Below are 12,892 nucleotides of genomic sequence, written 5' to 3' on the forward strand. Positions count from 1 at the left end.
TTTCCCAAGTTGGGGGAGGGGGTGTCTGAGAACGGACACGCATTTAAATTAAAAGAAATAAATAGAAGCAAAACCGAGATTCAGAAGGAAGCCGGGCCTCTGAGCGCACCGCTCCGGCTGCTCAAAGTCCCCAGCGCGGCGGCGCGGAGCTCACCTTCCATGTCGCCTCGGGCCGCGCGGGCTGCAGCTGTCGCTCAGGCTCCGCGGCCGCTCCACGTGCTGCCGCCGTGGGGACCCGCGCGGCTGGCGGGAGATTCCGGGCGCGGGGAGGCCCCGGGATCGCTCGGTCGCGTCGGCGCAGATGCAGGGCGGGAGCCGTGGGCAGCCGGGACGCGGGGTCACAGCGGCGCTGGCTGGCGGCCGCTTTAAGGCGAGCGCCGAGCGCCGCGGGTTCCGCACCCTCAACCCACTTTTGAATGTCAAGCCTGAGGAACCCTGATGGCGTGGAAACAGTGCCTCAGCGACGGTCTCGGGACGTCTACTTGAGAAACACCGTGGATGAGGGCGCTGTCGCAAGGAGAGCTAAGTGGTGTGCGCAAGCCCAACTTCCAGATTTGCCTGACGCGGAAGACCTGGAACTTTTCATCTAAGGCTCAGGGATGACAGTCATGAGAACTGTCGGTGAGAATTCACTTCGTTGAGTTATTTATGGAGTTTCCCCCCACCTTCGGTTTTTCACTCCAGTTGGGGTGGCCCACCACTATGATCCCAGCACTTTAGAGGCTGAGGCAGGAGGATTGCCATCAATTCTAGGCCAGCCCAGACTACGATAGGAACCATTTCTCAGAAAACAAACTGTAAAAAGTCCTTGGTTCACAATGATAGATAGTTCAAAAGTACGTTAGCATTTACGGCTCTCCAAATGCTTAACCTGGGGGGACATTTCTCTCATTTTACTGAACTGGTTGATTTGCCAGCATTCGGGGGGGGGGGGGAGGGAACAGCAGTACATATGTTTCTGTTTCCTACGAATCTTCTTTCTTCTAAATAGGACATTTTACCAAAAATTCCATGTATGATGTGTCCAAAGAGTAAAGCTATGTGGGGCAGAGGGATTAAATCAAGGGAAGGTGTTGGCTCACAGAGGCGTACAAATCAACATCCTTTCCCATCATCTACACTTTATAGAGGAAAACATTTGCTGGTAGGGAGGGGAAGGGGAAGTGACAGGTTTTCAAAGCGCAGCGGTTCATCAGATGAGGTCCTAAGAGACAGTGCTCAGATGGGCACTGCTAACCATACCAACGGCGCTGAAGGAACGATCCCGCCTCCATTGTCTTGTTAGTTAGACAACTAGATTTGAAGCCAGGTATGGTGGTGCCACACCTTTGATCCCATCACTGGGAAGGCAGAGGCAAGGGGATCTCCGGGAGCTTGAAGCCTTCCTGCTCTACTGAGTTCCAGGACAACCAAAGCTTTATAATAAACTGTCTCAAAAAGACCAACAGACACATGTGCACACACACACAAACACACACACAGGAGATGTAAGGTTGAGGACTGTTCATCAGTCCTCCATATCTAAAGAAAATCATACTTCAGAGCTAAGCAAGCACACTGAAATATATGAACCTAAGTTCATGTTAACTAGTGTCTTCGTACCTAGGCAGTCTGTGAACTCTGTACTATGGCCTGGAATTGATGGCAATCCTCCTGCCTCAGCTGCTCAAGTGCTGGGATCATAGTGGTGGGCCACTACAACAGGAGTGAAATACTGAAGCGGGAGGGGGACTCCAAAACTCTATATACTATGTTTGTGTACACATGCATACATAACTTGAGTGGCTCACACTGACTTTGGGGTCACAGAACCACAGTGGCAACTCCACTGACATGAGTTAGAGTTCTGCAGGACACTATGGAGTTCAGAGAAATACTGAGGCTTAATAAACATCAAGGTTTAATTTTAGTACTGAAAGGGGAAATTTGTTGTTTGTTAGTTTCTAAAAGCAAAAATAGCACATCAAAAGTAGAAGAAGAGGAACTGTAAACTTTCGCAGGGATGATAAGGATGAATAGCTAATTGGTTGTTTAAAAGACAGGGTGGGGAAGTGGGGTCTTCTGTTACAATGTTCTCTATGTTTACTGTTAGGCTGTTTGCAGCTTTATTCCAGTCTCTCCAGATGCTTGAAGGGGCAAATATAAAGCAGATGGGTACAACCATTTATGTAGCAATTCTACCTTCAAGTGGGTGGAGCATAAATCTCTCCTCTTTAAGTGCAGGATACATATAGTAACATTCTTCCAAACAGTGCAGTACTGGGGTGGGGGATAACCTTATATGAAGAAACCTGACCAACACTCCTTTAGTCAGGTGAACCCATGTTACATGGTGACGTTAGTACAGTGACATGATGCCTAGGGAACTTCACTTTGCTGAGATCCTTATGAAAATGTACAATTCTATGCAATCTTGAGAAAAACCATCAGGCAAAGTCCATGGGAGGCTCTCCTCAATACTTGATCATTTAAGGCCCAGTCAGGATCATCAAAACGGTAATTAACTAACTGTCAAAGTCAACAAGAACCAAAAAGAAAGCACATGAGAAGAAAGAGGACAAGAAAAGTCTGAGACTGTCAACAGCCCAGAAGAATCTGAGGGGACAGTGCAACTGAGTGTGAGCCTGGAGCGGACAGACTAAGGAAATGTAAAAGTATGAACCTGAATTAGCAGTGCTGTGTCATACCAGGCATAGGGCGCACATCTTTAATCCCAGCACTCAGGGGGCAGAGGCGGGAGGCTCTCTCAGTTTGAGGATATTGTGGTCTATAAAGCAAGTTCCAGGACAACTAGGGCTACACAGAGAGACCCCCCCCTCTTGATAAAAAGAAAAAAAAAGAAAGAAAAGAGAGAAAAGACAAGAATTGCTCAAGTGCATATCTGTGCCAAGTACCAATATATAGTGTGATATCAGCATTATTAATCTGTCTTGTGTAAAAATCTCTCGCATATACCTAATTGCTGACATAAATCAGACAAAATGAGATGTCAAGAAATAAAGAAAATCAATAAATTTGTCTGGGCTGCTGGGCATGATGCTACAAGCCTTTAATTCCAGCACTCACACGGCAGAGGCAGGCAGATCTCTGTGACATCAGCCTGGGCTATACAACAAGCTCCAGGCCAGCCAGAGATACGCAAAGAGACCCTGTCTCAAAATAAACAAAACTCTAAAGCACAAAGCTTACATCAAAAGCCTACATGGATACTTCCAAGACACAAACTACTCCTCCATTTTTTTTTTCATTTCTTTTCTTTTTGTTTGTTTGTTTTGAGACAGGGTTTCTCTATGTAGCCCTGGCTGTCCTGAAATTCTCTCTGTGGAACAGGCTAGCCTAAAACTCAGAGATCTCTCTCTGCCTCTGCCTCCTCTGCCTCTTTCTCTGCCTCTCTGCTTCTCTGTCTCTCTGCCTCTGCCTTCTGAGTGCTAGGATTCAAGGTATGTGCTCCCACTACCTAGCTAAAGGTTTTATTTCTAATTATGTATATATGGGAAGGATGAAGGGGGTATATACATATGAATGCAGACAGACATTCATGAAGTCTAGAAGAGGGACCTGGATCATCTGGAACTGGGTTAGAAGGGTGCTGTTGTAAGCTATTCAGATGGGTACTAGAACTTGAGCCATCCTCTGGAAAAGCAGATAAACTCTAGACCACTTAGCCACCCCTCCCACCCCACTATAACTCAGTTCATAGGAGTTAAAATTTAACACCTAAGTTTATGAGAACCGTGTGCAATAACTGGGAAATTAGTAACACTTTGAACATTTGAAAAATGTTTTGATTAAATCTGAAATGAGAGATGTCTCAGCAGTTATGAGCACTGGCTGCTCTTCTAAAGGACCCACGTTTGATTCCCAGCATTCAAATGGCTGCTCACAACTATTTTTAATTCCAGTCTCAGAGCCAACGCCCTCTTGTGGCCTCTGTGGGCAGTGCATACCTGTGGTACACAGACATGCAAGCGAAACAACCATACACATTTTTAACAGTTGAGGCTAACCCATGAGTCTAGACGTAGTAACTGACATAGGATGGATCTGACTCATTGGATCCCATTTCTTGCTTGTGCTATATAGATAAAATTAACAGTGACTAAAAATGAAATTACTGACAAAGGTTGCTCCTGGACCATCTGAGACAGTCCAAATACTGACTCGGCTCAAAGGAAATAAAACTGAAAACTCCTGATCTCACCCCAAATAACCATTCTGCACCCTATCTGAACCTTGGGCTCTCTACCTAACCAACCTACTCAAAACCACTACTGAGAGTGGTGTTCTACTGCTAAGAGATAAACAACACATAGGGCCTTTCAGGTCACCTAAAATAGTAGTCAAGATGGGACCACGCGTGATGGGGTTAACGATTCAATTCAGTAAAGGTCCTAGGTTTGGTCCCAGCACGGGGTTCAGAGGGACTTTGAAAGACTATTTTGAAGCGCCCTGATAGTGACTTATCTCACATCAGCTGAGGAAAAGATCATACGCTCTTGCCTTTCGATGGGGCCCGTTTTCTAAAACAAAGTTACTTCCGAATAAATTTGCATGAGGGGGTGTCCCTTACATCATCTCATACTCTAATGTGAAAAATAAAGGTTTAACCTTCTTCCTGGTGGGAAGGTCTGAGGGCACCCTTCTGAAGCACAGAGGGCTTGGTTTTGTGTGCCAGAAGAATGCAATTAGGTAAAAGCTGAATGTGACGTTTTGACAGATCCAGCAACCCTAGCATCACGTCAGAATAGGGGGTTCCCGAGGTGAGCCCTCGTTTTTTTAGGAAATTCTCACAACCTCCCTTCTTCAGATCCCCAAACTATGGCATCCTCGCGCTGCTCGGCGCAACCACCACCGTCCTTGGGACCCACTGTGTTCTCTCATCAGTTCCTTTAGCCTCGAGTCTGAGGAAGTCCCCGGAAGTCTTGAGTTCGTTTCCTTTACTCTTCTCTCCACACCACCAGGCCGACTAGAGCTAGAACGCGGGAACAGGGTACCCAAAGCGAGATGCGAAAAGAGGCGCAGCGAGCAGCACCCCCGACTGCGCATGCGCCAAGGGGCGGGACTCTCCATCAGCGAGCGCTTTCCCCGCCCCTCGTGCCAAGCCGGAACACAGGCTCTCGGGCACAGCCGCCCCCGTGGTAGCCTGGGACCGGTAGGGGAAATGCCCTCGGCGGTTTGCTTCGCTCTGTAGAGGAGCGATGGGGAGGCGTTGGGCCTGGCCTGAGGTAGGAGGGAGCCCAGCTGTCGCCGCTTGTGCGTGAGCCGTGATGCTCGCGTGGGCCATACTCTCCGCGGTGCTCTGGTCTCTCACAGGAGGTGGGGCTTGGTCCTCAGGCTCCTCCCCCGCCCCGCCCTCTTCGCCTCCCGCCCCGCCCTGCCCTTCCCTGAACCGTGGGTCCTCCAAACACTCACTAATAAGTCAGAGGTTTTCTTTCCTCCGCAGTTGGATCGCAACGGTCTTCCTTATTCAGTAACAAAGGCTTTGTTTACGGCACGGTAGGGCACCCAGGTAATACGTGCCTCTTCTCATGCAAGGCCTGTCCCAAGAGCTGGGGATGCACCCGCTTAGGTTCTTCAAGTAGGGAAAAGGGAGCTAGGCAGGAGAGCATCTTGTGCTCTGCAATTCGGGAAGTTTGCATCATCGCCCTCAAACCTAGTCTTGTGTTCCAGTATTCACCACAGATCTACTACTCTGATACCACGTCTCTCTTTCAAATACTTCTGCTTTGTAATGGACAAAGCCACTTAGTGGGGTGGACGTCCTTCTGGAAGGCTCTTCTCTCCCTCTTGTATTAACCAGCCCTATTCATTCACCAAGTTTCAGCTCCAGTGTTACTCTCTATAGTTTTCCTACACTCAGAGGGAAAAAAAAAGTAGTGGTCCAATTTTGAAATGACTTTGAGCCACTTCATTGCATTCTGTTTAGAACGTCTCCACATTTAAGCCCTTTCCCTTCCCGACACCACCACTGCACCACCAAACTGTACAATAGGTTTTATAGATTCTGATCCTGGCAATGATTGGGCCTTATAATAAGTATCTTATGAGACCATGTACTATCCAACTGAGTCGCTGTAGATCACTGCAGTACACCTTTCTAGTAAGCACCCGCACAGGACAACAGGAAGCTTACGTGAAATACCAAGTTTTCAGTTTTGAAATAGTTGGTCGGTCTAGTTCACATCCTGTGAACATTAATTCCATGATCCTTTCAGTCTCCCCTTATTGGAGCGATTTATTAATGTGCACATTAAAAGGGACTTAACCTACACCTTTCTAGACTGCCACGGAATAAAAAACACTGCCGACAAAGTACAGCTTAGATGCTCACTATGGGGAGCAAAAGGGATTTCATTCTGAGTGACAACTACCATTCAACATGTTATGAAGACTTTTTTAAGTACTGAAATCCAGAAATAACGAACTGGTATCATTGTCTAGAAGTGTGTGAGTCTTTATTTTGCTGTATAATGTAATTATGTAGACTTCTATTTTGTCACAGTAAAAATATATGTAAAAGTACATCAGAATAGCCCTGTCCTTATTTGTATGGATATTGATCGTGCTAATAAAGAAACCGTGGATCCCACCTACGTATGGATTGGGCCAAATGAGAAAACATTAAAAGGTAAATAATTTAAGTTTTGCCTGCATGCATATGTGTGCTTCACATGATTGTCCAGTGCCCTCAGAGGTCAGAAAGGATATCTGATCCCATGGAGCTGAAATTACTACTGATTATAAACCACCTTGTGGGTGCTGGGAATTGAACCCAGATCCTCTGCAAGAGCAACAAGTATTCTTAAACACTGGGCAATCTCTCTGTACCCAATAAGTTTAATTTTAATTGCAATTAAATTTTCTCAACACTTAGACCAATTGTAATTTTTCTTGGCCTGTGACTTAAGTTCTTCCTATGTAAAAACTAAAGCAGATGCAAAGGATGTCATAGGCCCTGTGGGCACAACGCTCCAAAGGTTGGGGCAGGAGAATTACAAGTTTGAAGGTGGCCTAGGCTAACCAAAGAGATAGGTTTTTTTGTTACTTTTGTTTCCCTGTGCTTGGGACTGAATCCAGAGTCTCCCTCTCAAACAGTTTTCCTCTGTGCTGTCTGGCTACCCTGAGGCAGTTCTTATAGGGCTGCACTTCAAGTTTTTCCTAAGTACTACAGTTTACCCATGAAACGCTAGTAATGTGAGATAATCAATATGTAATTTTTATGTTAGAACAGTACCTTGGGATATCAGCCTCATTCATTTGTGTCTTGCATATATATAATATAAATTTATTTATATAAATATTAAAATGCATAGATATAAAATTTACCAAATTACTGATATAAATCAGTCAAAACTAGACGTCAGGAAATACAGAAATTTTATAAATGTCTTTATAGATAAAAATAAAGAAAATCAATTTCACCAGTGTACGTGGCTTATGTAGCTCTTTCATGGAGTAACATAGAAATTAAGGTCCCCCCCCCAGCTGTTGGGCATGGGGCTGCATGCCTTTAATTCCAGCACTCAGAAGGCAGAGGCACACAGATCTCTCTGAGCCTGATCTACATAGAAAATTCTAGGCCAGCCAGGGCTACGCAGTGAGACCCTGCCTTTAAAAAAAAAAAAAAAAAAAAAAAACCTTCTATTGGGTTCCCAAAGTTCAGTCTGTTAACTTTTAATTTTTGCATGTATGTTTATAGCCCTGAGTTTACTGAATAATGTTTAAGTTACCTGTTGAATAACCAAGCACTTTCCTCTTTCTGATTAGGGAATAGCCAAATAAATATAACGAATGCAGGAGACCTGGTACTGAAAAATTTCATGGAGTCATTATCTGGACGATACTCATGTACTCTTTCCTATAAGACTATCAAAGCAGAAACCCAAGGAGAAACTACAATAAAGAAGAAATATGAGTTTCTGGTCTTTGGTAATAATATATTTATGTAAAAATAATATAAGTACATGAACCATCTTTCCAGTGCCCCAAAAAACATCTTTACATTTTAAGATTTATTTTGTTATGTCTGTCTGTGTGCACCTGCATGCATGCACGCGTGCACGTGTGTATTATGTGCATGTGAGTGCAGGTGCTAACAGAGGCCAGAAGAGGGCATCTGGTGCCCTGGAAATAGAGTTACAAGTAGCCGTGAGCCATCTGGTGGACGAAGCTGGGAACCACAGCTCCCAACTGCTGTGCCATCTTTTCAGCCCCAATGGCTTTTTAACACTATTAACTTACCCATATTATTACCACACCGTAGCCATTTCTCCTAAGTACATAGACATCTAATGACAATGATGGGGGGCGGTTACTAAAATCATTAGTTATATATGTATTGTGTAATGGAATGTTTTACTAGATGAGTACAATCTCAAAACTGATTTGCAAGATCAGTGATGTTGACTGTTACATGTTTTTTTGGGGGGGGGGGAGAACAGAAACGAATGCAAAATGCAACTGTTTTTATTCTCGTCTTTCTTTAAAGCCTACCGTGAGCCTGATTACTCTTACCGCATGGCCGTGCGCTTCACCACAAAATCCTGTTTAGGAAAATATAATGACCTGCTCTTCAGAGTGCTGAAGAAAGTCCTGGATAACTTGATCTCTGACTTGCTGTGCCATGTCATAGAGCCATCTTACAAGTGCCATTCTGTTAAAATCCCAGAGCGTGGCTTCGTGTATGAGCTCTTCATAGCCTTTCAAGGTGAGACAGCTTTACAACGTTAATCTTAGGGCTTTGACCCAAAACCATAATAAATGATAAAAATCAGTTGCCATGTAAATGTGAGATGTCTCCTACATAGTAAGTCTGAGGTGTTTGCTAAGCACTAATATACACTATTGCCTGGTTGGTTTTAGAATATAATATATTGCTTATTATTTAAAGTCAGTATCATTTTATTGACATAGCTTTTAACCATGCAGCTAAGTTTCTACTTACAATTTCTCATAGGATTTTAGGAACGATGTTTTATCGTTTTTTTGGGTTTTTTTTTTTTTTTTTTTTTGGTTTTTTTTGGTTTTTTTTGTTTTTTTGTTTTTGTTTTTGTTTTTGTTTTTGTTTTTGAGGAATTAACGAGGGAGTAACCAGATGCACCAGATGCAATGTATTTCTATTTCCAAGCCTTGTAGTTACTTCCATGAGCCCCCAGATAAAGTCACAGTGCATGTGTTATTCAAACTGCATGCCTAGCCTCACTGTTCTGTTTAGATAGCTGGGTCAGACGGGTGGATGCCAGCATACCAACCAAAGCTCCCGGGGCTTCACTGAAGTGCCTGGCACGTTTTAGAAGCTGGCGTGTACCTGTCTGTCTTCCTCTCCAGTGAATCCTTTTGCCCCAGGCTGGAAAAGTATGTGCAGTGGCATTACCGACTGTGAGGACATCACCAATCACAACATCCTCAAGGTGAGCTCCCATGGTGAGGGGAAAGCACTGGGAGGACCCACAAAGCTTTTAGTAAATATTTTGTCTTATTAATAGCAGTCCAAGGTCATCTTCAGGTACACAGTGAGTTCAAGACCAGCCTAGCCTACATGAAAACCTAACTCAAAATAAAAGGAAAATTCTGACCTCCACATGCAAACCATGGTGTGTATACACCTACGTATGTGTACACATACACACATACATACATATATATAGATCTCAGGATATATATGTATATATATATACACATAGACATATATCAGAAACAAAATAATACTGCTCTAGTTTTTTAAGGAATAGTTCAAATTTATTTCTTCTAATTTTTTAAAAAAGATGTATTTATTTTATTTTTATGAATTCACTGTAGCTGTCAGACACACCAGAAGAGGACACCAGATTCCATATGGTTGTGAGCCACCATGTGGTTGCTGGGAATTGAACTCGGGACCTTTGGAAGAGCAGTCAGTGCTCTTAACCACTAAGCCATCTCTCCTGCCCCTTCTAATTTTTTTTTTAAATCATGTTTCCATGTTTGTTCATCACACTTAGATGTTAAAGCACACATGCAACATTAAAAGACCTCTGGCAGGAATTGGCTCCCTCCTTCCTGTTTGGGTTCCAGGAGTCAAATCTGTCTTCTGGTTTCTCAGCAGATGTTTACCAGCGAGCTGTCTTGACAGTCCCCAAGTGGCTTTATTACAGAGAAATAGTTACCACAGAGAGAGATAAATTCCTTGACAAACATCAGGAGTCAGTTTTCTCCTTCCAGTATGTGGATCCTCAGGATGGAGCTCAGGTCCCCAGGCTTGGAGCAAGCACCTTCACCGCCTGAGCCATCTCACCAGCCCACTTCAATCTTTTGAATGGAAATTGTTGCCACGTTGGTGTGTGGTTTTGGAAATAGTACCTCTGGGATATTAGATAGGTCCCAGACTTGTGTTATGTATTTCATTTATAACAGAAAGAATGGATCCCTGGTCAGTTTAGTTAGTTAGTTAGTTAGTCAGTCAGTCAGTTAGTTAGTTAGTTTTATTCGGGGGACTTTACACAGGACTTCTCTGTGTAGCTCTGTCCTAGAACTAGCTCTGTAGAGCAGGCTAGCCTCTGCCTCCAGAGGGCTGGGATCAAAGGTGTGAGGCACCACTGCCAGGCTTCATTTTCTAAATGGTTAGGCAGTGGCCGGAAGAAAAACCTCACAGTCAAGTTACCACAGGTTAGAGCTGTGGCCCTTCCAAATTTGCATCTATAGGAAAGGTGGAGGTTGGTCTCCCGCCGGGGCCTCCAGAGGCCAAGAGCATAGGCAGAAAATGTTCTGTACTCTCCTGTCTTGTTCCCGAGGCTGTGCTGGTAACGTTTTGTGCAGTTTATAAGAAGAACTTGGTGGGGCTTAAAAAAAAAAAAAAAAAAAAAAAACTTGGTTAGGCTTAGTCATTATTACAGTTTATCCCAAAGCCAGATTCACATAGTCAGTTTATACTGCCCAGATTAAAGCCCTGGTTTCTATTTTACTTAGCTGTTTTTACTTTTTAGATATATTTATTTTATGTATAGGAGTATACTGCCACTGTCTTCAAACACACCAGAAGAGGCATCAGATCCTATTACAGATGGTTGTGAGCCACCATGTGGTTGCTAGGATTTGAACTCAGAACCTCTGGGAGAGCAGTCAGTGTTCTTAACCACTGAGCCATCTCTCCAGCACCCCCCACAATAAGTTTTTATAACTTTTCCTTAGCCACTCCCTGTACAAATTAACAACAATGAACAAAGTCAAAGGCACTAATTTTAGGCTTTAACATAGACTTTCAGGACTTCATCCAATGCACCTTGCTCTAAAGAGTAGGAAATGTTTCTGCTGGGTTTTACGGCCTATAATTCATGAGAAGGGTTTTGATTATTGATGTTAGGAGTTATAATTTTCTCTAGTATGTCTAAATTTTAGGCAAGAGACCGGATAGAAGAATTTTTCCGGAGCCAAGCATACATCCTGCACCATCATTTTAATATAACTGTCCCAGCCATGCATTTTGTGGACCACAGTTTTGAAGTGACACGTGTAGACAATTGTCGGCCAGGCTTTGGGAAAAACGAAGGCCTACACAGCAATTGCGCCAGCTGTTGTGGTAACTATGACATTACAAATGTGTATGTGTCTGTATGTCCCAGAGGTTATCGAGCAGAATCTTTCCATCCGTTCTTCCACTGGGAAGAGAAGTGAATGAAAGGCCAGATTTCTGCATATAATCATCCTAGTGTATATTCTTCTCATTGTTTTCTCTTGCATTACAAAACACTTCTGCAGTGTTCTGACCAATGAAAGCGCTCTGTGCAAGGGAACAGTATGGTCCTGCCTGGGAGACAGAGCCAGGGAGCAGAGGGTCGAACTGCGGACGGGCACTTAAAAGCGAGGCATGAAGAAGGCCTTGCAAAAGGGAACTATAGTAGTCTAACGCTCCTGTTTCTGAGATTATCACATTACAAAGTCTGAGGACCTCTTTACCACTTAATTGGCTGAGCAGGTGTGGATAGCCTACGTAGGAACAATGTAACATTGAAGACACCTCTGTATTGTTGACACCAGGTGTCTGTAAACCACACTGACTGGCAGCCTGCCTTTCCCTTGCAGTGGTCTGCAGTCCTGGGATGTTCAGTCCTGATGTGGATGTCACCTGTCAGACCTGTGCCTCTGTCCGTGACTATGGAGCTAAAGCTTGCCTATAAACTTCAAGAACAGAGGTGAAGGCGTGGTTGTTTGCCTCTAAAGGTGGGGGCAAAGATCTGCTCACATCGGAGAGCATCGTAGCTACCTCCGTAAAGCAAGACCAGTAAGAGCAAAGCTTTGGAAGTACCAATTCTAGAAACAGCAGAAAGTAGCTTATGTGGAATAAACAAAAAAGTAGGTTCTGAGAAGGCATTTAACTCAGCGCCTCCGGTGTGCCGGGGGAGTTCAAGTGTTAGTGGACTCTTTAAATCAATATGTTCTGCTTTCTACAAACTGAAGCATGCTTTGTACCTGGCATTAAGGTCAAATAGAGTAGCAAAGTATACTATAATAAAAAAATTCTATTTTCCATATATTAATGTGTTTGAAATGGCTTCTATCAAGACATATATAGTACCCCTTTATAATTTGTTTCTCAGATGTATTTTGTATGTATGGTTATTTTGCCAGCACGTATGTCTGTGAACCACATGCATGCTTAGTACCTTCAGAGATCAAAAGAAGGCATTGGATTTCCCCAGAACGGGAGTTAGCGAAGGTTGTGAATTGCTATGTGGGAGCTGGAAATTGAACACAGGTCCTCTGGAAGAACAGCGATTCTTAACCACTGAGCCATCTCTCCAATAACTATAGTACTTTGGAAATTATTACTAAAGGAGTTACCTTAGTCCCTTTGCTTTTAATTCCTAACAGTGGAGTGGTGTTTTATATAGGCTTAGATCTACAGAGAATGAAGGAG

General features: G+C 43.8%; 1 protein-coding gene across 1 annotated transcript; it reads left to right on the top strand.

The window, feature by feature from the left end:
* Positions 1-5,267: 5,267 nt before the first annotated feature.
* ZPBP2 (zona pellucida binding protein 2) lies at positions 5,268-12,152 on the top strand (the record flags this gene model as incomplete). Its single annotated transcript, XM_080922433.1, has 8 exons — positions 5,268-5,316; positions 5,444-5,509; positions 6,503-6,628; positions 7,768-7,929; positions 8,489-8,707; positions 9,328-9,410; positions 11,374-11,554; positions 12,058-12,152. 8 exons carry the CDS (start codon positions 5,268-5,270, stop codon positions 12,150-12,152), a joined length of 981 nt encoding a protein of 326 aa, XP_080778559.1.
* Positions 12,153-12,892: the final 740 nt, after the last annotated feature.

The sequence above is a fragment of the Micromys minutus genome (genome assembly GCF_963924665.1).
Source record: "Micromys minutus genome assembly, chromosome: 10".
Taxonomy (NCBI): Eukaryota; Metazoa; Chordata; class Mammalia; order Rodentia; family Muridae; genus Micromys; species Micromys minutus.